The sequence below is a fragment of the Lontra canadensis genome, unplaced genomic scaffold, assembly GCF_010015895.1.
Source record: "Lontra canadensis isolate GAN:19392208 unplaced genomic scaffold, GSC_riverotter_1.0 scaffold24, whole genome shotgun sequence".
NCBI lineage: Eukaryota > Metazoa > Chordata > Mammalia > Carnivora > Mustelidae > Lontra > Lontra canadensis.
Window position 1 is genome coordinate 138,444 of NW_022631018.1, and position 26,827 is coordinate 165,270.

The window sequence follows — 26,827 nt, forward strand, 5'->3', positions numbered from 1 at the left end:
GTGTACCAAATATGAATGTGTACCAAAATAGGTTGAATGTCATTTTTGTCTATGATGATATATTTCCTTACCATGAGTTTGTTCATTTTAAGTGACAACTCAGGCTGACAAATATCCTTTTTTTACCATTAGCAGTTGGGCTCATTAGACCATCCTGTCTAGAGGCTGAGAGTAGGGAGAGGGAAGATCAGCAATATATGTCATGTTTCCATAAATAGCTTTCTGTGTGAGTGGTTGTGTGGTATATTTTTTAAAGCTAACATAAAAATCAGTGAGTAATTTAAGCAGTAGGGACTGGCTTTAACTGCAGCAAATAAACCAGTGCAGCTAGGATCCTCAGGGAGGACTTTCTTCTGAGCCCACAAGTAGATTTCTGGTGAATGAGTTCTAATTTATTTTGTTGTTGTTGTTGTTGTTGTTGTTGTTGTTGTTTAATCCAAGGAAGGAAACCTTTAAAATTATAGCACAGGGAAAGATCTCCTTTTTCAAAAGATGTACCAGGTCGATAAACAATAAAATGTAAGGTGCAAGTAAAGCCACATTTTTCCCAAAGTGAGATCTCAGATGCAAGTTCTAAAAACTTATTGGACCCTATGCGTATTTATTGGTAGAGTATTAGGATTCCGAATCTTGTTAGTTACTACCTGGGAAATTCTCAAACAAGGTAAAGTGCCTTAGGAATACATACTAGTGAATATGAACATACATTTCTGCACCCACCTTACAGCTGAGCTGTTTCTTCAAGAATTCAGTGAAGCTATCTGGAATCATAACTGCCAAGCCCAGCAGAAATTCACCTGCGCTGGAGTGCAGGATTTTGTGTGGCAATAAGCATTTTTAATTAAAAGTTTCCTGGATGATTTGGGACTGAATCTGTAAACACATGGCAGATTGAGCTAGCACATCCAAGCACCACTGGCACTTTGGGAGAAATATGGCTTTTAAAAAAATTGAATGGTGAAGCTGAGAAAAATCCAGCTGTGTTTTACTTAACATCACACTAATCAGAGTTCTTTGGCTCCTTTTTTTTTTTTTTTTCTTCTATCAGTGTATCCAGTGGTGTGTGTATTGGCTCCCCATCCCCCAACCCTTCACTTTTGTCTTCTAAGACTGATTTAAGATAGGGATATGGGTTAAAGCAATGAAATACTTACTCACCATAGTGAGTAATTGAAGGCTTCTCTTGTAGTTTATCTCTTAAATAGGTCAGAAGCAGCAGGTAATCTTCATCACCAAAGCAATTACATTTTTAACCCTTACCCATCACCTTGCTGGAGGCCTTGGAGTTTACGTAGCAATCAAGGTTGTTTGCTGACCTTAAAACAAAAATGTAAAGAATACGGTGTTCCTTAATTGAAAGTAAAATTGCTTCTGGAAAGCAGTTTCCCAATTAAACCAAGAAACAATTATATTGGAGCCCTGAATGATTCTTACTTAGTGTTTGGGATGATGGGGATTGGAGGCAGACGTGCAGGAGTTGGGAAGAGAACTCTGGCTAGTAGTCAAGAGATTCACAGGGTCCACGTTCAAGGGTAGGTTCCTTGATGAAGGCCATCGTCAGACTGGATTGGGAAAAATGGCCTTAAACTCCAATTATCCTCAGTAAATCCACCTTCTACTTTACATTATAGAAGTAAGCTGCTGTGCTGTACAGGGTTCTTAAAACTCTCTAGTTAGCAGAGCTAAGAAAAATCAATTCCCATGAAGGTACAGGAGGAGATAAACATGATTTAGAGGGGATGTGAGTTACTAATGCTATTACATAAAACTATTTGCCTGATAATACCTCCCCCCGACCATCTCAAGCCATTCCCAGGCTGCTTCATCTTCCTGTTTACTGTAATCCTGCTTCTCTGGGAATTACTTCTATCTTCCCAGAGACATTTTTCCCAATACAGGAAGGGCTTGCTTATTTATTCAGTAGTAATGTTGAACATACTAGTGACTTCGGTGTTCAGTTCATGGGTGTGAGGGTGTAAGTGTGTGTATACACACATACCTACATGCTGAACAATAGGAGATTCTGAACTACAAATTAATCATTGCAATTTCAATAACTAGGAGAAGTTTTGGATTCTCCTTCCAGATGTCTTGGTTGTAATATCTGTTGATGGCTGCGTTTGGAAGTTAGACATAAGCATCAAAATGAAATTTGTTCAGCATTGGAAAAACAGTAAATAAGGATTTTTATCCAGCTCTCTCTTTTAAAAAAAAAAATGTGTAGTCCAGATAAGTTAATAAAAAATAATACCTGGGAACATTAAACTAGGGTAAATACTGCAAAGGAAATAGAACAGATGTGAGAGAAAGATTGTTCTCACAAGTAGGATGTAGCAAATGCCTTCTAGTGGAGGGCAGGGAATCATGGAGGAGACGAGCCAAAGCTCAGGTTTGTCCCTACATTAAGAGATTCTCTTCCACCCGCAGAGTTGCCTGTTTTTTCCCAACGGCCTCTGACTTTGAGAAACTGTTACTAAAAATGAGTAGAGACATTGCCATTCCTTCCTTCCTGTCTTAAAATGGTCACGTTCACAGAGCACGCTCCCGAGTCCTTCAAACCGCAGCTTCTCCCTGCTGCCTCCCAGCCCTACTCTCCTTCTAGGCAGAGCGCCATGGCAACAGGCCCAGCCTAGAGCCCAGCACCTTGTTTGTGTTACCTGAGGGGCTGGCCGGCTGCAGCCTGAGGAAGAGAGGGAGGAATATTACCTATTCTGCAGCCTCTTTGGAAGGTGACTTCATGTTCCCTTTTTGGGTTTCTGTTCAACTTCTGTTGGAGACTTGAAATTACACCTGGAAAACGTTTACCCAAAGATGTTCTCAGTCCCCGAAGGCAGCAGGGAAAGTCTGTTCTGTTGGCTCTTGGCTGCTAAGCAGAGGGTTGCTTTCTGAGGAGGCACACAGAGTGCCTCCCGACGCGGGACATGCGGCTCCGCTATGGTTTGGGGCTGCGCCGCCACGTGGCTGTACCGTTGCTTCATTAGGTAGGCGTTTATTTTGTTGAAAATCAAATTAATTTCTGTTTGAGGATATTTGCCTTGCGAATTTAACAAATAAAAGCAAGCCCTCTGCTGTACCTGCTTCGATTTCAAATAGGCCTCCGTCTTTCCTACCGGGAGGCTCACTCCCTGAGCATGAGCGGCTTTTCCCTTCCAGACAACTCCTGGGAAAAATGGGCTGGAGTGACTGTTGGATATGTGTTTGTAAAAACATTACAGTATCCTGTTAACTCCACTGGCTTCCTATGAAACATACTGGGAAAGGTTAGATGGTAATTATGTGGAAGTAAAAATTTTTTGTAGCATTTAGTTATTTACAGTGGTGGGGCTGGGTTTGCGGTTTATAACATGTCATTGTCTTACCCGAGAGAGCAGGAGGAAAGAAATGTCACCTTGTTATATTCTTATGTACAGAACATTCAGTGGCATTTGTCCCTTTCATACATGCTTTGTATTATCCATGGGAAATAGACATAGTGGCTTTTTGACCTTAGAAATGCTGCTGAGTGTCAGAACACATGTTTTTCAGTGTAAACATGAAATGGTACTTGTTTTTCATGCGTGTAGAAAGAAGAATGGATGCAAATTCTTACTGCTCGAGATGTTTCTTCCTATCTGGAGCTTGATGAAATAATGAGAATGGAAACAAAAGGGAAAGAGCAGCCTTGAGTGCGAGCTTCCTCTAACTTACTGCTTTATAATGTAATCGAAAGCCACTCTGATATTAATGTTAATGTAGTCGTTTCAAGGAAATAAATGAAGCTCTTTATTCAGTGTGTTTTACAAAAATGAATGTCTTTACACAAGACATTTCTTTTTATCCGTACTACTGGGTACTTCTACTCAAAACACATATATTTAACTCTGGGTGTTTTAGTCAATAAATTCTATAATTATTGAGTAAAACCACTTGGCTATCTAGTTCTGGATCCAAGAATATTTTACTTTATATCGCTTGACTTCATTAATACTTCCCAAGCTTGAAGGGCAGCGAGGGACTAGCTCCTGTCATGACCGGAGTCATTCCCAACATTCTTTTTTAAACAACTGAGAAACAGAATCAGTCAGGGTGCCTGAATGGTGTTGACAAAGATTTGTTCTTCTAGATGAGAGTTTGAACATTTCTTTTGAGAGTGGGAGGTTTCTTCAAGGCATTTTATTCTTTATTCATGTTTATACAGTAAAGCATGGATATAACCAAATGCTTGCCAAAAAAGAATTCCACATTGAGATGGAAATCAGATCTTTTGAAAGGCAGGGTCTTGTGCTGAAAAGTTTGGTTTTGACTGTGTGTGTGAATGTGTTTATTCTGCCAAAAACAGAATGAGGGTTCACCCACTACTATTTCATCAAGGAGAGAAGAGGTTCAAGCTATGACAATAAAAAAAGAAAGAAAGAAAACAACTTTTGATAATACCTTTGCCTGAAAAAAGAATATGTAAGCTACCTTGAATAGTATGTATTTCTTCATCTTCAAGATAGGAATGAGGATAAAAACAATGTTTGTAGTGGAGTTTTTTGAACTCCCTTGAGACTGGTAAAGTTATAATATATTTTTATATTGTACTGAAAAAGTGTGTGTATGTATACACATACAAATATGTATGTGGTTTATATGTGCCATGTGAATATGGCTACTGTGATTATCATGGATTAACTATTAATTTGCCCCTTATTTACATTTCCCTTGGGAATTTATACATTTGTTGTTAACCTCCAGTGCATCAGTCCTTCATTTTCTTGTTGGCCAAGAAGTTACACGGTCTAAAATATCTTTTTCTACTTTTAGGGCTCGAGGTCTGCCTAAACTAAAAGAGTCACGTTCCCATGAGTCCTTGCTGAGCCCTTGCAGTGCGGTGGAATGTCTGGATCTAGGCAGAGGAGAGCCTGTATCAGTGAAACCACTCCATAGTAGCATCCTTGGGCAAGACTTCTGCTTTGAGGTAAAAAGCATAGAAAGAAGGAAGAGAGGTTAACTAAACAGATTTTCTAGTAATTTTATGATTTCTTTACTGTGGGTGGTATCAATGATTTGATCATCTTAAGTGACTTTCACTTGCTGAAAATTGCCTACTTTTAGGAAGAAAGTTGGAAATCTATTAATCTAATTATATTGGTCGTTACAGTTATTGATAGTTTTTCATTCCTTTTGGCCTAGTCTGCTTTCAAAATAATGGGTTCTTATTATATTCTCGGCAGAGGTCACAGGTCTAACATTAATTTACTAAGTTATTATTTTCATTTTTTAGGTTTTTTTCCCTTTTTAAATTTTTTTATTCTTTCATTTATTTTTTCTTAGGTTCAGTAATTTTTTAGTTTTGATAAAAATACCACCCACTGTGTATCTTTCTCCTGAAAACCTAAGCCCCCAATTTTAATGATTCTTTGAGAAGATTAACCAAAATCATAATTTTTCTAAGTACAACCTCGGCAGTTCAAGATCTGAGACCTTGTCTTATTTATTTTTATAATCCCCTGCACACAGCCCAGTCCCTGGCACATTGCAGGTGCCTGATTTCTTGAATGAATAAATTGCTCTTCACCAATAAATTATGACCATCACTTTTTCTTTAGAGGGAGGTAATTTCTCCCTCTAAAATTAAATGTACACAATTGACCAATTTTGTAATTTAAAGTTTAAAACTACATATATAGGGGTGCCTGGGTGGCTCAGTGGGTTAAAGCCTCTGCCTTCGGCTCAGGTCATGATCCCGGGGTCCTGGGATCGAGCCCCGTGTCCGGCTTTCTGCTCAGCAGGGAGCCTGCTTCCCTTCCTCTCTCTCTTCCTGCCTCTCTGCCTACTTGTGATCTCTGTCTGTCAAATAAATAAATAAAAATCTTTAATAAAAAAACTACATATATATAAACATATCCATATATATTTTATATTACATATATTATATATATGTATGTATAATTGTTCAGATTAAGATTTGATTAATTAGAGTGAACTTACTAAGTGACTAATATGAATGCTGTGATAGATGGTGTAGAAGTTGAAAGGTGTTTGATTCCTGTTCTTATGGATCCACCCTATCCAACAGAAACATAAACTAACCAAATATGAAATCTAAAATCTAAAATTTTATTAAACCCAAGTATCATTTTAACATGTAACTAATATAAAATTATCAGTGAGGTTTTTTATATCCTTTTTGTTTTTTAAGCTAAGTATTCAAAATGTGTACGTGATGTGTATGTTATATTTACAATACATTTCGTTTTGGACTAGCTGCCTTTCAGGGGTTCACTTAGCCACACATGGCTAGTAGCTACCATATTGAACAGCATGCATAATCTGATCTCATTCGCTAGGTTGTAACTGTGGATTGAATTAATATGTGAGCACATTCAAACTATTTGGACAGGCCATTTATTGGTGTTCTTTTTTTACCAAAGTCATGTGAATTTTCCCCTATTTGTGGACCTCAGTTCAACAGGCTGCATACCAGGCCCAGTGTTAGGTTCTAAGTATATAGAGAGCATGTCCATTTTTAAAGGACAGTGATAATAGTGATCAATAACTGGAAATGAACAAGCTGGTTGCCTAGTGGAGGAGAAATGGGTTCCAAAGACATTAATTCAGTTTCTCACTTTCATAGAATACCCTTTCTGTAATATTATAGTGAAGGCAGTTCCAAGAAATTTGATAAGCTATTGTAGAGGCTCTCTTGCATTTTCAGTTATATCGAGCATATTTGTTCACATGTATTTGAAGATGTGGCCTGGAAGGTTCTTAATATTGATCTTTCTGAACTGAAGGCCAATTTTAGGTTCTGACCTGACTTCTCAGTGGCTTTTGTTCTCCTACCTGGAAATGAGTGTGAATGCTCACTCCAATGAGAGAAAAAAAACAGATGCAGATGTAGAATAGAGACGTCATGGAACCACCAAGTATCATTTTGGTTTTGTACGTTATGATTTGGGTTCATAGCATATTTGTAACTCATAAGGATAGAATGACAAAGATAGAGCCCCCAAATCCTGTTTCCTTTTCCTTATCTCTAATCTTTATGTTGAAGGTTACATATTTAAGTGGAAGTAAATGCTTCAGCTGTAACTCCGCTTCAGAGAGAGATAAGTGGATGGAAAACCTTCGTAGGACAGTTCAACCAAATAAGGTAATAGTGGCTTTGAGTATCTAAAAAATGTATATCTCTGTAAGCAATAAGTTGATAGAAGGTAAATGCGGCAATCACACCTTAATTTTTATTTACATGTTATGCCATTTTACACTCAAAATAATCTTATTGCAGATATTATTGTGATTTTACCCGTGTGGGTAAGAAGACTCACAAGTTACATGACGAGCCCAGGTGAGAAGCTGGTGCATGACAGAAGTGGGACTAGAACACTAGTTTCTTAACTACTTATCTCTTCTTTTATTTGCAGAAACTGGGCCAGTTGCCACTAGGCTGGCTTTTTAGAACTTACATTACAGGATATTTTCTTAACCCAAGTAAATTGACTGTATGAGGCTAAGATTCTGATATCTTCTTATTTAGAGCTTGCTATTTTCCTGACCAAAGAGAAAGCAATCCCTTTCATTATTTAATGACTGCCCTTAATAAAGTGCATGGTCAATATCACCTACTTTAAAAGGAAAATGTTTTTCTGGGACTTCAACTTTCCAACGCAACTTTGTTGCTTTTTTATAGGACAATTGCAGACGAGCTGAAAATGTTCTTCGTTTGTGGATCATTGAAGCCAAGGACCTTGCCCCTAAAAAGAAATATTTCTGTGAACTGTGCCTTGATGATACCCTCTTTGCTCGTACAACCAGCAAGACCAAAGCAGATAATATTTTCTGGGGTGAACATTTTGAATTCTACAGCCTTCCACCTCTTCATAGCATCACAGTTCACATTTATAAAGATGTGGAAAAAAAGAAAAAAAAAGACAAGAATAATTATGTAGGACTAGTCAACATTCCCACTGCCAGTGTGACTGGTCGCCAATTTGTAGAAAAATGGTACCCAGTAAGTACCCCTACACCCAACAAAGGAAAGACAGGAGGACCTTCTATTCGAATTAAATCACGTTTCCAAACTATCACCATTCTGCCTATGGAGCAATACAAAGAATTTGCAGAATTTGTCACCAGCAACTACACCATGCTGTGTTCTGTCCTTGAACCAGTAATCAGTGTGAGAAATAAAGAGGAGTTGGCCTGTGCCTTAGTGCACATTCTTCAAAGTACTGGCAGAGCCAAGGTAAGTGAAAGAGGAGGGTTACATTACCCAACATCTCTTCCTTTTTATGAAGAAGTATATATACTATGTTTCATGCAGAGATCTAAATTGGAGAAGGATGCTTTGCTAGTGATTAAAAAAAAAAAAAAAAAATTAGGAAGGAAGCCTGTTAGTAGTAGTAGTATATCCAGGGATTGGGGATTATAAAACCAAGAAGTAACATGGAGAAACCAGCAGATATTTATTTTAAAGCTATTCCTTAAGAGCTTTATTTCTCTTTATGCCTTTTTTCTGGGTGAATGTATATATAGATGGATGAGGATTGATAGATGAATAGATAGATAGACAGATAATCAGCCTAGAAGATGAGTTCAAGTGTTAAGTTTAAGAAATTCCATGTTGACAGCATGGACCAGTTTATAACTCTGATATATTGAGCACCTTATATGTACCAGAAACTAATAGTGAAGATCTAGAAATGACTAAAAATAGACACTGTCTTCAGCCTCATGGGGTTTATGGTCTTCTGGGGAAAACAGATAATAATCAAGTTCTTACAGAAGCAAATGTGTGATTACAGTGAGAAATGCAGAGAAAAAAATAAATATGAGACTGTGAGAGTGGGGAATAGGAGACCTGACTGATGCTGGTTCAGAGAAGGCCTCACTGAGGAAATGAGGTACAAACTAGGATCAAAGGATTTGAGGAATTAACTCCATGAGAGTGAGGGGAGGAGCGAGGGTAGGAGTGAGGCAGAACTGGGAACAGCATTTGGGAAGCTTTGTGGTTAATAGATAGCATCCTATGTTAGAAGGGGTTTGGTGGTGTCTGAGGGCCTTAAGAGAAGCCCCTTGTGGCTAGAATGGAGTGCAGAGAGAATGGATACCCACAAGGATGCTGGGAAGGTGGACGAAAACCAGAAAATAGAGGAACTTATGGGCCGCATATAAAAGTATGGTCTTTATCAGAAGTATGATGGAAAACCTTTGGCGGAATTTTAAACCTATGGCCGGTGATACCTAAGCTTTTATTCCAATTGACTTTTTTTCTTTCAAATGAATCACGCAGCTTTAGTCTTAAAGCAGCATTCTCAAGATGTCTGATATTTCATCAGTTTCTTGTAGCGCATATTATTTATTCATTTGCTTTGTGCCTGATTGAACATTTTTCACCAGGATTTTCTCACCGACTTAGTGATGTCCGAAGTGGATCGCTGTGGAGAGCACGACGTCTTGATTTTCAGAGAGAACACCATTGCCACCAAATCTATTGAGGAGTACCTCAAGTTGGTGGGACAGCAGTATCTTCACGATGCACTGGGTATGGAGAAGAAGCACATTGTTTTCTTTGCTTTTCAGTTTTGTTATTTCAGTTTTGTTATTTCACCCTCATAGGACAAACAAATTGAACTCAAATTCAGCATTTTGCTAAGTTCTAGCTGACTAGAGTGTTAAAGTTTGAGTTCCAGCTGTAAGTTTCTCTGTAGTAGTACTCACAGGTGGTACTGCTTTATTACATGTTGCTTTATTCCAATATGTACAGAAGGAGAAAGCTCATCAGCATATGCAGCTACCCCCAGGGCCCTAAGTTCCTGACACTAAGACACTCAATATAAGTGGATGTCACTACTAGATCTGAGGGTACCTGTTCCCCCCGAAGTATTGACGATTTACATTAGGATATAAATATATTACCTAAATCTTGAAAGTGTTTAACATTTGTTATCACGCATCAAAAGTTAAAAAATTTTGCCAGTTCCCTTAACTCCCAATTTCTGCCTTCAGGATCACTAGAATTTTGCCCAATCAGTAGTTCTTTTTTTTTTTTTTTTTTTTAGATTTTTTGTTGTTTGTTTGTTTATTTACTTGACAGAGATCACAAGTAGGCAGAGAAGCAGACAGAGAGAGAGGAAGGGAAGCAGGCTCCCCGCTGAGCAGAGAGCCCAATATGGGGCTCGATCTCAGGACCCTGGGATCATGACCTGAGCCGAAGGCAGAGGCTTTAACCCACTGAGCCACCCAGGGGCCCCCCATTCGGTAGTTCTTGCTGACTAGGCCACTGACCTGGAATTCCAGATCTGGTCATGAAATTCAGGCATTAAAACCACTAGAGTAATGCACTGTGCTGGGTGACATACATCATGACATTGAGTTTCTTGAAGAACATAGTCATTTCTTTTATCTTTGTATCCCTAGTATTTCCCACAGAATGTAGAGCAGCACCATCATACACAAACATAATATGAGTCACATGTGAGTAATTTAAATTCCTGGGAGGTCACAGTATAAAAAGGGTAAAGAGAAACAGGTAAAATTAATTTTAATAACATTATACTTAACCCAGTATATCCAAATATTATTTAGCTGGTTATCAGTATAAAAATTATTAGTGAGGCACATTACTTTTTTTCATGCAAACTCTTTAAAATTTGGTTTGTGTTTCACATTTGTTACATATTCCAGTTTGCACTAGCCCCATTTCAAGTGCTCAGTAGTCACATGTGATGGTTAAGAGTAGACAGTAAGTTATGTTGAATGAATAGACAGATTTTTGCTCTCAAGGAGTTTATAAAATGGGGAGATAAGGTAAGGGTATCCCTATAAAAAGAGAGAGGAGGGGGATCCTGTGTTTTTCCAAAGAATTAATTCTAGCTGATGGAATTTCCCATGTAAGATATATAAACAGTATGTGTGTAGCTTAAAGAATTAGAAGGGTTATATAGAAACAGATATTGGACAAGGAAAGTAGTAGGAATTAGCATAGGGAAAGAACCATAGGGACAAAAAGACATAAAGGTATGAGAGAACCAGACATGTATGAAATTAAAATTAATAAAATTAATTAGCTGAAAAATGAAATGAAACAGACAAGTCAACAACAATAACAAAGATTAGAAAAACAATGAGAACCAATTTTTTGAGAGCCTTGAATGCCAGGCTGAAGAGTTCAGATTTTACAGTAATCACTGCTGAGCCACTGCAAGTCCTGAGCAGGGTATTGTCAATAGAATTAGTTTAACAAAATGATTAACATGTGTTGGTGAAGAAAGCGACTGAAAACAGAGACCAGTTAAGAAGCCATTGTAAGAAGGAAGGCCAAAAATCAGGAGCCTCTGAATGATGGGATCACTAAGAGTAAGAGGAAAGGGGGGTCTGAGAAATATTAAAGAAGTTGAGCTGATGGGACATGGCAACTTGTCAATTTGTGAGAATGGGCCAGAGCAGGCGGTGGAGACCAGATACTATGATGAATGTTGAGCATTGAGTTACTAGAAGAGTGATGCGATTCTTGACAGAAATAAAGAACATAGAAGTAGTAGGCTTGAGAGATGAAAAGTGAATATTTCCACTTTGTAAGTATTCAATTTGAAGTTCTAATAGGAAATCCCAGGGGTTCTAGGTGAGAAATTCCAAGACATCTGTCTGGGTGTCTCTTGGAAATTTTGGACCAAGTTACCTATGTGGAGGGATAAGTGAAGCTACAGATCTTCCAGTCCACCTAGGTTTATGGTACAGATGGAAGGAAGAGGGGGAACAGGAAGTGATCACAAAGAGAAAGCACACATGCACACATGGAAACCAAGAAAACCAAGAAAATAGTTCTAGACACCGAAAGACACGAAAACATCGATAAAGTCAGAGATTGAGGAAGGCAGAGATTAAAAAGAAAAAAACTATTGCATTTGGCAACTTAAAGATCACTGGTGGTGGCTGGGACTGCTGTCGGGAGGATAGGAACCAGGTTGTACGGGGTGTGATGTGAATGACTGCCAAAGAAATGAGCCCACTGTGTTTACATGAAGTGGACTCACTGTAGTAGTGATTAATTCCTACTCTGCAGAAGTAAATTTTTTCTCTTCCTTCTTCCTAGCTTCATATTCTTTTCTCTAAGTCATGTGCTTTAGTTTAAGATATAATGGGAATTTGTAAGAATAGTGAAAGTGGATTTTCACTGATACTGGGAAAGTTACAGAGAGGTTCATAGTCTCACCTAAAGAGCTTATTACAGTCATGTAAAGTATATCTCATGGCTTGCTTTAATTGTATTGCCTTATAAAAGGCAATGATGAAACATCTCAAATCGTAGTCTCCATTCTGTGGATGTAGGGGTAAATAATGTGTTTACTAACTACCTACTTCTTAAAAATCAAAATCTGTGTTCTGCCATTCAGTGTACTAATACACAGGATTTCCAAATAAATAATTTCCAAAGTGAAAAGTGGATGCAAGTGCTATGATATGAGAGAGAATAATTAAATAGCTGATGGGCTAAATGAGACATGAAAATTCAGTGACCATGAGAAGAAACTCAAATAACCCCACATAGATCTCTATTATCATATTTATAACCCAAGAGCAGTGACCAGGGTAGTGAAAATGGCTGCTGCTTCCAAAACCATAAACAAAATAAAGTGGTAAGATGCTTCAGAATGGAGATTCTACAGTCGTCTTCCTGCTTAAGTTCCCAATTTCTAGTTAGCCTTAACATCCTAGATGCTCAATGGCTGACTCTTCTCCCATATTTTACTTTTCTGACAGAAACGCTCTTTTGAAAACAATTAATAGTGTCTTGGAGCCAGTGTAAACTCAGACTGATTTTATATGGTTTGAGATAGTAATGTGATTTTTCAAATAGAAACCCTGAAGAACTGCACAATTTTCAGTTACCTGAGAAAAATTCAATTATTTTCATATGAAACTGTACTTACTGTGGCAGGATCCTCTAATACTACAATTGAGAAAGGTTTTATAATAATTATTCTATAAAGAGGCTTCACAGTGAAGTCTCAGTAAACCAAAAAATTAATAAGGACAGCTGAACACTCAGTATAATTAAAGTTTAGTTATATTTCATACACTTTGGGCAAAAAAAAATAGATACTATTTCCAGGCTGCCTGAAGAATTCCAGAGAAAATTTAGTTCAAAGTTGCCATTTTGGCCACCTGGGTGGCTCAGTCAGTTAAGCATCTGCCTTCGGCTTAGGTCATGATCCCAGAGTCCAAGGATCGAGCCCTACCCTGCTCACGGAGAGCCTGCTTCTCCCTCCCTCTGCCTGTTGCTCTGCCTACTTGTGCTATCTCTCTGTCAATTCAATAAATAAAATCTTTAAAAAAAAAAAAAAGAAAGGAAGAAAGAAAGAAAAGAACTAGGCTGAACCTTGAGAGATATAAGCAGATTTGAAGGGATCATTGCAAAATCCACTCCTCTGTCATAAAGACCTCTAAAAACCTAAGAATACATACAATCATCTCTGGTAAATATCGAGCATCTTCAGTGCTTTGGGAGCTATTTGATAGGCTGGAAATTCAAGCATGAATTGAAGCTGGCCTCTGACCCCCAAGGGTATTTATCCCAGAGACGTGACCATGGGACAGACATGTGAACAGATAATCCCCCACAGCGTGAGACATGGAACACTAGAACATACATAAGGTATAGTGAATAGTGGAGGATGAACAGGGAAGGTAAGGATTTGTTCTTTTAGGGAATGTGGGCATATCTCTCTAGAGGAGGGAGTATATGAACAGTGCTTCTAAACTAAATTTCTTTGGACAAACATATGAAGAAATGTTCTGCTACAATTTTGTGCTCTGATGAGGGTCTGTCCCCTTCACAAGACGTAAGTCTAGAGACCGTTACTCGAATCTGTGTTTGGCACCAGCTTTAGCACTAAACACTTACGTTGGCTGTTCGATCAAGCTTGGGTTCTTTTTTCTTCTAAAATAACGTTATTCACCCTGGTAGAAGGGCCTTGTAACAAATAATGAGTTCCTGCTAATAAAATATATTCATGGTTTTAGAGAATAGATTTAAAGTCATATCGTTGTTTAAAGTAGTATCATTCTTATATTTATAAATACCATGATGGTGATGTTACTTACTGCAGTTTTTCCACTTCCAGGATGAGGAAAATAAACATGGCATATGGGAGGCAGCAACCCTTGGGTTCTAAAGCGATAACAATCCTTTGTGCCCTCCACATGAGGTCTCGGAAAGAAATTCCCATTCTACATTAAGGACAGAAATCCAGAATCCTTTTATTCTGTTCAGGAGGACACTCTTCATAGTTGTACTACTTGTCATCTTCTCTCTTCAAACAGGGGAGTTCATCAAAGCTTTGTACGAGTCCGATGAGAACTGTGAAGTAGATCCCAGCAAGTGTTCCTCAAGCGAACTGATAGACCATCAGAGCAACCTGAAGATGTGCTGTGAGCTGGCTTTCTGCAAGATCATCAACTCCTACTGGTGAGCAGGTGTCCTCACATTAGCCCCTGCTCGTGGAGCTCAGCGCCCTCCATGCGGAAGTCATCGCAGTGCTAACGGTAGCCTTTCCCAGCCAAAGGAAGGGCTTGGGGGAAGATGGAAGGTTTCCCTGATGGAGTCCCTTCTCTAAAATCCAAATCCCCACTGTAAGCAGCAGTACCTGCATAAATAGAGTATTTCCCCAGACTATTAGCACCACATCCTCTAATACCAAAAGTATTTGAGTGGCTTTCTAAAATATTTACTAGTGTTAAACAGTTGTGTTAATGATCTTTGCATTGCTCCAGCCCCAGCGATTGGTGAGATTTTGGAAGAGTTTTGCTGAACACTCTTTAGAGAGATTATGGTATGCTCTGTTAAACCAGATGGTTTAGTCAGGAGCCTCATGCCATTTTCCCACTTTGCAAAACTAAATTTACACTAATCCCTGAGTTTTGTAGCTTTGGGTTTACAGGCTCCATCTGGACTTTGGTCAATTTTCCACCAACTGTAAGCTATGAATCAGGCAGAATTCTCTCTACTAAGCTCTCATCTCAGTCTGGCTCTAGAGCAGAGGCGTGCTGGGCCAGAATGGGATCACTTGTGTTTTCTTGCATTATGCTACTTTCATATTTAGAGGTTTGATCTTTTTCCTTCCCCAGCGTTTTCCCTCGTGAGTTGAAAGAAGTGTTTGCATCATGGAAGCAGCAGTGCCTGACCCGCGGCAAGCAGGACATCAGTGAGCGGCTCATCAGTGCCTCATTGTTTCTCCGTTTCCTGTGCCCCGCCATCATGTCCCCCAGTCTCTTCAACCTTATGCAGGAGTATCCTGATGACCGCACATCTCGTACCCTGACTCTGATTGCCAAGGTCATTCAGAATCTGGCTAACTTTGCCAAGTAGGTGTCACTACCAGAAGCACTTTTTAAAAAACATTGTTTTAAAAAATACGTGACACCTAAAAGTTTGGATGGGAGTGGGGAGCCTCATTACTCATAGTACAAGATTTTCATTGTGGTGGTATTAAAAAAAGGAAAAAAGAAGGAAACAGCTTAATTATTCATTTTAAAGGAGTGATTAAATAGCCCATGGTACGTACGTTCAGTAGAATATATCCAGTAATATGGTAAATGATGAAGATATAATTGTACTCAATGAAAAGTGCTTTAAACTTCAGCAGAAATGAAAAAGGATACTAGAAAATATATATATGCTGTTATTCCAGAAATATGTTAAAACAAAAACCTAAGTATAAAAACCATCTGACAAACTCAGTGTTTACATTATCTAAGACAATTGACCTGGGCCCTTCAGAAAAAGTCAATGTCATGAAAAATTGAAAAGATGGAGAGGGACTTTTCTATATTTAAAAACACTGGATGCTTAAACCTTGATTGGATCTGAATTAGAAAAAAATCTATAAAAGTCATTTTGGGGACAATTAAATGTGGACTATATATAAGATGATTTATGGATAATGATTTTTTTAAAGTTTTAGTGTGATAATGGCATTGGTTTATGTAAGAGATATTCCTTATTCTGGAGAAATGGGCACTAATGTATTTAGAGTTTATGTCTGCAACTTAGTTTAAAATGGTTCAGCCAAAAAAAAAAAGTGTGTGTAAAGAGAGAAAGTGAAAGCAAACTTGGCACAATGTTATCAGTTGATTAATATAGATGAATGCATATGGTTGTTTGTTATATAGTCTTTCAGCTTTTCTATAGATTTAAAATTTTTTGAAAGGAAGTTACGAAACCATTGGGGAGGAAATGCACTCAAATTATAAACAGCGGATACATTTGGGTGACAGAGTGTGTCCACTCACACCTTTTTCTTGCCGCTTTTCATTGTTTCTAAAAAGACAAGATTCTGTATTTGCAGTGTATTGAAGAAAAAAATTAGAACTTCGGTGAGACAGATTGTTTTCTAGCATAAATAGTGACTTTTTAGTATAAATAGTGACTTCTAGAAGTGCACTATTTGAACTTCGTGTACCCTATTTAAGAGCCAACAAAGAAATAGACCTATTTACCCATATTTATGTTAATTCTGATAAAAATTATTTCTAGTTTATTTTAGAAGAAGTTTTCTGGGCTTAAGCAAGGCCCTGAAAATACCTAGACTTTAGATAGACAAAGATGAGAAGTTCTTCTGTAGCAAAAATAAATAGCATGAGCAAAGTCTTGGAGAAGGGGTATATATTTGGGAGACTCTGAAGAAGCTAGCAATATTGAAGGTTTATACTCATTAGCATTTGGTAGGCAAATGGAGGTTATTTACAGAGAGCTTTAAATAACAGAAAAAAAAGAGATTTAGCTTTAGCCAACGGAGAATAGAAAGTTATGCAAAGTGTTTGAGTTTTACATCAGTATTAAGAAAGTATATTTTAGCATTTAGCACTTAAAGATTATAAATTAGTCACTTACCTCCCCAACATAAAGATAAAAAACTGGGTACATGATGAGATGAGCACTGGGTGTTATATGCAACTGATGAATCATGAACACTACATCTGAAACTAATGAGGTACTCTATGTTGGCTAATTGAACTTAAATTTAAAAAATTAAATTAAAAAAATAATTTAAAGTTCAATGTAAAGTCAACTCAAACATCTCAAACATGTCCTTTCCCATTTTCTCTCCCTCTACCTCAGATTTGGTAACAAAGAAGAATACATGGCATTCATGAATGATTTTTTAGAACATGAATGGGGTGGAATGAAGCGCTTTCTTTTGGAGATCTCTAATCCAGACACCATCTCAAACACCCCAGGCTTTGATGGTTACATTGATCTGGGCCGAGAGCTTTCAGTTTTGCATTCCTTACTGTGGGAAGTAGTTTCCCAACTTGATAAGGTAAAGTAGGTTGGAAGCATAATGGGACCTGGGAGTTAGAAAACTTTAACGTACCTAAATTCTGAAGGGTATCTACAGAGTGACAGCATTCGTGCTTTCTGCTAGTTGAAAGCAGCCTTTTTGTGCTAGAAGTCTGGGAATAAGTAGTTACCAATTCTGAGTAAATAATGTGTCCTACAAACCAAGAAATTCTAGAAGGCCATGAAATTATTAACATATATTTTAAGTAATTATTTGAATTAATGGTGTGTATATTTCTATAAATAAATAATGTATAGAACATTATATATAACATGTCTAAAAGCTTGCCTAGAAACCAACATAAACATTGCTAAATGCATATTTATTCATGTATATCAGGATAAGATGATGAAACCTCATATAATAATTCTAACAGAAGTGTGGACTTAGAAAAATACTGAGATTATCATGTTTAATTTGTTTCACTCATGAGACTTTTTTTTTATTATGCAAGTTAGAGGGTTCGATATAACTATTAGTACTACTGGGTTACACGGGATCTGAAAATTCTGATGTTTTCTTTCTCTACAGATAGGAATTTTAAAAAGAGAAAATACTATTAATCATTTATTTTCTGAGTATATAAGAATTTTATTATATATTAATAATTAAATATATACCATGCCAATCATTTTCTTCCTTCTGGAATTTAAAAAAAAATAGAGTTTGTAATGGAAAGTAGTCTTAGACTTGAGCTAGGTTTATCACAATAATTATTTATTGATGTTTTTGTTTGCTACAGGTACTTCATAAATAGGTGTGGTGGTATGTTAGAATAACTTCAGAAGACAAAGTTACTTTTTGTGATAAGAATGTATTTGTTTTCTTCCTTTTTCCTATTATCCTTAACAATGTTGTTAAATGTTCCTAATTTGATTACTCCCCCCAGTAAAGTGTGGGGAGTAACCCCCCCCAAAAAAAATGGGGGGAGTAAGACCTATTAGTAAAAAGCAATTTCCTGAGGCAATGTAAATGGTAGGGTGTTCTACCATTTGTACATAATAAACTGTATTCTTGAGGACCCCTTCTTCACTTGTAGAAATGCTAGCTAGACTTGGAGTTGCGGCTGTGCTGAGGGCAATTCCTTGAATATGAATCATGGCTCAAGAAAGTTGAGCAAGTAAAGGCTAGTCTTTGAGTGGCGTTTGAGCAGCGACTCTACCCATCTGAGCAGAGTCAAAGAGTCTCAGTTGCGGAGAAGACACAGGAGATCCAGAGGCAGCCATGTAAAGCTGCCTGAGAGTTGGGGAGTCCCGTAAGACTCCATGAGAATAAGAATTCCCCAAAGAAAAAAATGATTGAGATGGATCAAGCCAATACTAAAAAGCGACTCTTTGTCGAATAACCGCATCAGTGGGATGCGGAAATAGTAATCTCGTGAAATAGGCCTGGCTGATGTAGGGTCACGGCCTTTTTTTAACAGGCTTTGCTAAGTCAACATACCTTCTCCTTTTAAATCTGTGTTTGGGCCTGGGAACCAGGAGTAAATCTTAGACACATCCCATAGAGAGAGTTTACCTGATTTTGCTGCTTAAAAAAATATTGTCATGCGGCCGCAAACCCAGTTGACAATAGGTCTGAGTTCCCAAAAGTAAATGGGATAGTGGATGGCAATATCAGCTGTGTGCCCTGCAGTGCTGCGGACCCCTGAATGCAACACCTTCTTGTATGTTGGCATGCATTTCTTTTCTCACACGATGCCTTTTCTTTGGAAGTTTCATCACATTAGCCAGTCCTCTGGTCTTGAAGTCCTTTGGTCAGAAGGTGTTTGGTTCTTCCCCTACCCACCCCCCACCTTGACCTACTAGCCTCCCAAAGATTTAGTTTGCTTTGCATGCCTATTTTAGTTGGAATGGCAATAGTTTGGTTGTTTTGAGCATGTCTTTTAATTTTTATTTGCATAATCCTAATTTCTATTTCCTTTCTTTCCTCGATGTCTGCTGCACCTTGTTTCGCCTCCTCCATTCATCTCGACGCCATGGTTCTGCTGCTCCATAACAATGCATTATGAACCTGCCACTCCCATATGCAAACACCTACCCTTCCCTCCAACCTACACCCCTCCATCAATGGGCATCGCTGTCCCAAAAACAATCCTTGGTGGATGTCGCAATGCTTATTATCCAATTAGGGTGAAAATTCCTTCCTACAGGCGACCGTGGCAAAGTTGGGACCTCTCCCCCGAGTTCTTGCTGATATTACCAAGTCTCTGACTAATCCTACGCCAATACAACAGCAACTGAGACGCTTCACTGAGCATAACTCCAGTCCAAATGTCAGTGGAAGCCTCTCCTCTGGGCTGCAGAAAATATTTGAAGACCCCACTGACAGGTATGAGACTTGAAACTGTTGTCTCAGAGAGAGAGAATGCTTCAAGATTTGGCAGAAATCTGTTTAACTAACTTGTTGAATTTACAACCTGAAAGTCATGTTTAATTGGAAAGAATCATCTGACCTTAGATAAATCCAGTTGTTTTTCATAATAATACACAAGATTTAAGATACTTATTTTCTAGAATGATATCGTAGAGTTATAATATAGTCAACAAACATAAAAAAAAGAAAAAACTCTAGGTCCAGCTTAATGGAAGATTAAAGGCTCTATGACATTTATATTTTCATGTATTATAGCACTCAAAAATCTAGAGAACCTCTGTTAACATCATTTTGACTGTGTCAGCTGGATAGGTAGATACAATGTTGATGCTTAGACTGACTCTCTTTTTTCTGGACTGGGGAGACTTGGGCCTTGGGTAGGGACACTTTTGATTGTACACACAGCGCTGCTCCCTCCTCTGGAAGGCTTAGACAGAACCAATCAACTCTTAATTGGAATAGCTCGGGAGGGTGTAAACCCTAAGTAGGAAATGACTGGAATTCTGGTACAAATCGAAAACAATGATGGAGTGGTGTACACAGTGTTATTCCCCACCTTTGGAGAGAAACTACAAATGTTGGACTTTTTTTTTTTTTTTTAAAGATTTTATTTATTTATTTGACAGACAGAGATCACCAGCAGGCAGAGAGGCAGGCAGAGAGAGAGGGGGAAGCAGCTTTGCGTTGAGCAGAGAGTCCGATGCGGGGCTCAATCCCAGGATCCTGAGATCATGACCTGAGCCGAAGGCAGAGGCTTTAACCCACTGAGCCACCCAGGCGCCCCGAAATAGTGGATTTTTAAAGAATTGTAACAATGAAATCTGAGTTTAGAAACCAACATAAGTCTCCACATTGGGCCTGTGAGCCTTCAGGAATGTTCTTATGCCTTGGGTTGAGAAATCTTAAAACTGTTTTGAATTTGCCTCAAAGGTAATTAAGGACCCTCTTTTTCCACAGTGATTTGCATAAACTCAAATCTCCAAGCCAGGACAACACAGATAGCTATTTCAGAGGGAAGACATTACTGCTGGTTCAGCAGGCCTCCTCCCAGAGCATGACTTACTCTGAAAAGGATGAAAAGGAAAGCAGCCTTCCTAACGGCCGGAGCATCTCCCTCATGGACCTCCAGGACCCTCACGCCGCTCAGGTGGAGCACGCGTCTGTCATGCTTGACGTGCCTGTGCGCCTGACGGGAAGCCAGCTTTCCATCACGCAGGTGGCCAGCATCAAACAACTGCGGGAGACCCAGAGCACCCCCCAGAGCGCGCCCCAAGTGAGAAGGCCCCTGCACCCAGCCCTGAACCAGCCAGGCAGCCTCCAGCCCTTGTCCTTCCAGAACCCTGTCTATCACCTCAATAACCCAATTCCAGCAATGCCAAAGGCCTCTGTGGATTCCAGTTTGGAGAATCTAAGCACTGCCAGTTCCAGAAGCCAAAGTAACAGCGAGGATTTCAAACTCAGCGGGCCCAGCAATAGCAGCATGGAAGATTTCAGCAAACGCAGCACCCAGAGCGAGGACTTCTCCAGGCGGCACACCATGCCGGACAGGCACGTCCCTCTTGCTCTGCCGCGGCAGAACAGCACCGGGCAGGCCCACATCCGGAAGATGGACCAGGCTGGGTTAGGTGCCCGAGCCAAAGCCCCGCCATCCCTGCCGCACAGCGCTTCCTTACGGAGCACGGGGAGCATGTCGGTGGCATCTGCGGCGCTGGTGGCCGAGCCTGTGCAGAATGGGAGCCGGTCCCAGCAGCAGTCCTCCTCCTCCAGGGAGAGCCCCGTTCCCAAAGTGAGAGCCATCCAGAGACAGCAGACGCAGCAGGTAAGGGCGAGAGCCGGAGGGGTCTAGCTTCCACCGGTCCAGCTGTCTCCCTGGTTCTTTGTATATAAATCATTAGGAAATCTGATTTCCACTGAAAAATATTTTCTGCAACTTTGAAATGAAAAGAGGAAATGAAAAGTCTGGGAGGCTTCTGGTGAGGTGAGGCAGCAGAACGTGGCTTGACTCATTCCCGTCAGGAGACTAACAACCACGCAGAGGGCTTTTCCTTCTCTGCAGGCAGCTGAGCTGCTACCTGGGTTTGCACTGAGAACAGATCAGTGTTGAATCAATAATTAGAACACATGCACTACAAAACCTAGAGTCAGATCAACTAGAATATATTTGGGGAATCTGGACATTAATCCTCCTTAATTTTTTTTCCCCTTAAGTTTCCAGAACAAACTTCTGCTTTCTGAGCCGAGCAGTTAATGTAATCACTCTCTACTCCATCCCCCACCTCCCTCTGGACATGACAAGTCTCATGTGCCTTTTCCTGGAAATGGCTAGAAAAATAAACAACTGAACACCTACAAAGGCAAGGTAAAGGAGAGGGATAGCAAGATAGAAACATAGCTGATTGACATATATGCTAACCATTTACACATTCCTTCTATTTGCATGGGTAAGCCCAGTCACACCCAGTCTTAAGATTTCCAGACTTTTCTTCTTGATACATAAAAAATTTTCCCAAGAATTTGATTATTCATGGCTTCCCTACGTATTACATTCTGAGGCACCAATACGTGTTTTGCTTTTGGAAATGTCACACCCAGTCTTAAGATCTCCAGACTTTTCTTCTTGACACATAAAAAGTCTTCCCAAGAATTAGATTATTCATGGCTTCCCTACATATTACATTCTGAGGCACCAATATATATTTTGCTTTTGGAAACAAATTAATAACCTGAGGAGTACATGTATATGTGTATGTACACATTTAATATCTTTCATCTAAAAAAGACTTTTCTCCTTTGTATTTGCTGACCTTTTTTTGAAACCCAAGCATACTTTATAAGTACTAGGAAGCTTTGTAATGGAAAGAGTTCTATGATACGCCCTTTTGTCCGTAAAACCACTGATCAGAGGAGACTGCAATAAAACCCCAGTGTATCTTTTTAATATATTTGGTTTTTTATAGGTAGGCATTTACTAATTTGGCTGCTTCTGCCTCCATTCTGCTCTGATCAGAGGCCTTGCCCCTAGTTTGACAGTTAATGTTTTAAAAAAGAATTAGCGCACTGACAGAATTCTGGGGTGCAGAAGTAGAGGGAGAGATGAAAAGCACGACTAACCAGCTGATTCCCGAAGCCGACTTCCTGGGCAGTCACTCTTTCTGGAGAAGTTTCCGGAGAAATCCCTTCAGTCTTAAATTTCTCATTTTGATTTTGTTTATCTTTCCCCAATTCGTTCGATTTTTTTTTTTTAAGATTTATTAATTTATTTTAGAGAGAGCAAGCATGACCTGGGGGAGGGGTAGAGGGAAAGGGAGAATTCTCGAGCAGACTCCCTGCTGAGCCCAGAGTGCAACACAGGGCTCCGTCTGAGGGCCCTGAGACCCTGACCTGAGCCGAAACCAAGAGCTGGCCGCTTAACCCACTGAGCCACTCAGGCCCTCCCCCAGTTCATTCGATTTAATGAACATTTCCATTTAAAGAAAAGGAAAAAGATTATCTACAATGAAAATGCTTATGCAGAGCGCCTGGGTGCCTCAGTTGGTTAAGCGACTGCCTTCAGCTCAGGTCATGATCCCAGAGTCCCGGGATCAAGTCCCGCATTGGGCTCCCAGCTCCGTGGGGAGTCTGCTTCTCCCCCCGTCATGCTCTCTCTTTCTCTCTCTCTCGCTCTCAAATAAATAAAATCTTTAATTAAAAAAAAAGAAAGAAAATGCTTAGGCATATCTATATCTTTCATATGTATGTCATATTATGTCGTATAAGCTTAATTTGTCAGAAGGCAGTCATTTACACCTTATCAGGATCATTTCCACATGTTTATGCTAGCTTCTAGTTGAGATCAGCTATTTTCAGAGAAAGTGTTTATTGAGAGGAGAAAGGAAGGATAAGTAATTTTAGAGATGGAGTACGACATGGAGACCGACATCCACAGGGTGTGGGGGGTGTGGTCGGGGGTGGCGGGTGGCTAAGTTGGCATGGGGTCCCTGAGGACAAAGATAAGGAATAGAGAATAGTATCAGATTGCCAGAGAGGGGCAGGACAGTGGAAAGGGCCCTCCAACCTGCTTTTCCAAAAGCTGACTCAGGCCCAGCCCTGGACAGAAAAGAGGAATGCTAACCCATTCCTCTGTATCACACAGTCCTCAGTTCCCAGGGCCCATGACTCAGACTCATGGTTTATAAATACTACAAATTACATAGCCTTCTGTGTGACCATCTGGAACTGATTGTCATTTATAATATTTAGGTGTAGGAAAATGTAGCACCCATCACACAAGCAGTCAGTACATGTTTCTGGGGGTGAATAGAAGGCTGTCTGGATAGACTAGAGGCAAGAAATGCACACAGTCTCCAAACAACCAATTTAAAAATGTTTTGTGCCGCAAGCCATCGATGAATTGGGGTATTTCTGTATTACACTGGCATGAAGTGAGGCACAGACACGGTGAGATGACCTAGCACAGCTTGAAATATTCATATTTGTTTATGCCTTTGCTGGTAGTGCCACCTCATATCCGTTCCAGCATAAATCACTGTATTTTTATTGCTCAAGTTTCTGGTTTTTCTACATTGGCTTTTTCTATGCAGATGGTTTATTCTTTCAAACTTATGTTGTTATTTTTTATTCCTTATCTTCTGGTTTCTTGCTTTTCTCACTCCCATGAAGCCTCTGAATTTCTATATAATCAGCACATTTTTGGCAAATTCCTTTACATATTGTAATTGCAAATTGTGTTGGGGAATTCGTCTCTCCCCAAAACTAGAGGTTTTCTTTGTGGGGATTGTTCTGTAGGCGTTTGTAATTATTGGTGGCTTTGTCCCATGCAAATTCCATCTGTATCTTAGCACAAAGGAGTGCCCATTGTTGGCGGCATTACTGGCTTCAGTCTTCATATACGAACTGAGTAGGAAGGAAATAAAATCCTAGTTGAAACAATCTACAGAGAAGAGAGGTTTTAGGGTGTTTTTTTTTTGTTGGGTTTTTTTTGGTTGTTTTTTTTTTTTTTGGTTTGTTGTTTTCAGGAAACTGCCTTCGAATTTTTTTACCCTTTTCAGCCTTTTTTTGGATTTTCCCCCCTCATTTTCCTCTCCATTTTGTTTTTCATGTATCACGTACTATCTGTGTACAATAGACTGTATTTACAGTGTATGTGTTCAGATACAGCATGTTATGTAACCTTAAAAATTCAAATTTGAAGAGGCTTTTAAAATCAAAAATTCAAATTTGACAGTCCTGTTAGAAGGATGCAGCTTTCACGTGTGTGTGGGTCGAGCCCTCTCCTAACCAGCCTCTTCAGGAACCCTCAGAGTTGACTTCCTTAGCCAGCCCTTTCTTTGGTATTGACAGCAGAAGGGCTCTTCATTAGGAGAATTGGACTGTTTCAGACTTCGGAGAAGATGCAACCAACAAGCCTTATGTATATGTAGGAAATACTAGCAAGGAAGAGGAACTGGCCTGTTCTCCATTGTCCTCAGCATAGCCAGGCTATGACTGATGACAGGATCGGAGAAGCTGCTGTCTCAGCCCTTTTGCCCTAAAGCATTAGTATTTTTTCCAGAGAAACCCATACAGCTTTATCTCAAAGCAGAAATATCCCTCGTAGGAATTCCTACTGCTTTTCCTTCTGTCTTTTTTATCCTTCCTTTTCTTTAATGATCTACTGTTGAAAGCCAATGGGTATAAATACTCTTCCTAAGGCTATAGCTAAGCAAAATGGGATTTGAAGCACTTGCCAACCTCTTTTCCCAATCTCTTTGACTATAAACTGGAGATAATAAATTTTGCTATCTATAATAATGCCTAAATAATAACTAATTAACTACTAACGATAAAAACTTGAGATAATGATTTTTTATTTATTGATTATTATTATTAACATATAATGTATTATTTGCCCCAGGGGTACAGGTCTGTTTGCTATCTTCTCCAGCTTGTAAGGAGGTGGAACAATCATTAAAGAAAAGCCTTTGATGTACTTCCAAAGGACTAGAGGAAAAACACATAGTATCTTTCTCTTAGTAATATATTACACTTTAGTAATAAATTCTAAAGAGAACCAGAGTATTAATAAGTGAATAATATTTTATTGAGCATCTATTGTGCAATTACATTGCTACCATTCAAAAATAAACTATATAGTATGATGCCATGCATCAAGGATTGATGATCTAAATGGGAAATAAGATCAGCACATACAAAACCAATTTTTTTTTTTAAATATGGAAGAGGCAGTATATAGTTTTCTAAATAAAGAAACAACAACAACAACAAAAAACTCACGTCTAACTATTTTTTATTTGTTCAGTATTACTTTTCTGTTCTTTGTGATGTTGTAAAGGTTTTACCATGAATACCAGGAATAGTTAATAATTTTTCAGCAATTACTGGCCACCTACGATATGCCATGCAGAGTGCTTCGTTAAATTACGAAGTGATGGAAAATCAGATTCAACCAATAAAATAGGAATAGACCCAAATGGCCAATTCCATCACACAATCTCTTAAAATTCATTGGACATTGTTAGCCCTTCTGAAGATAGGGTAGCTACCACCATCACCAGTGGAATGAACCAACTCTTGTTTTTACAGCTTCTCACTTAACAGTCAAAGCCTAGATTGTACTAAGGAGTCATCATTGCTGTTTTAATATGTTTTTAGGGGCTGAGATCTCTCCTCAGTGTGTTCTTAGGAATATCTTTAGTGTGCAGTGCGTATTTAGGCACTCAGTAAATAGCTACCCCCTGACAAATCACTGGGAAAGAAAGTCCATTCACACAGCATCTTGTTAACTACATAAAGCAAAAAGCTATTGAATTAGCTGCCTTGAAGTAAGAAATTCCAAACAGTAAAGTTGTTATTAGTTTTGTACCTGCTTTATCTCAAACCGCTACTGAATAATACAAAATCCTGGTTTCACAGAAAAGCAGCTTTTCTCTGCCCAGGTGCTAAGATGATAAGATTATAAAATTTAAAAAGGGTTTGTCTCCTTTAAATATTGGCTATTAATTTTTTAAAACTCAGAACCACATTCTTTTGTCTTTCAGGTGTACATATATCAAATAAGAACCTAAAACTCTCGTAGAACTATTTTTCTCTGCCAGTGCTGAATCAGTTTATTGTGCTCTGCTTTTAGAACCCAGTAGGGGGAG

General features: G+C 39.0%; 1 protein-coding gene across 6 annotated transcripts in view; it reads left to right on the top strand.

The window, feature by feature from the left end:
• RASAL2 (RAS protein activator like 2) overlaps window positions 1-26,827 on the top strand; it is a 163,693-nt gene that overhangs the window by 124,294 nt on the left and 12,572 nt on the right. For 4 of the 6 annotated variants that reach the window (XM_032862573.1, XM_032862569.1, XM_032862570.1 and 1 more), the window contains 9 exons: window positions 4,786-4,939; window positions 7,019-7,117; window positions 7,655-8,209; window positions 9,364-9,508; window positions 14,290-14,434; window positions 15,094-15,330; window positions 17,087-17,288; window positions 19,441-19,640; window positions 20,643-21,504. In XM_032862573.1, coding sequence (XP_032718464.1) covers window positions 4,786-4,939; window positions 7,019-7,117; window positions 7,655-8,209; window positions 9,364-9,508; window positions 14,290-14,434; window positions 15,094-15,330; window positions 17,087-17,288; window positions 19,441-19,640; window positions 20,643-21,504 — 2,599 coding nt within the window. The remainder of the gene's footprint in view (window positions 1-4,785; window positions 4,940-7,018; window positions 7,118-7,654; window positions 8,210-9,363; window positions 9,509-14,289; window positions 14,435-15,093; window positions 15,331-17,086; window positions 17,289-19,440; window positions 19,641-20,642; window positions 21,505-26,827) is intronic. The other 2 variants (XM_032862574.1, XM_032862571.1) reach the window with 1 other exon arrangement.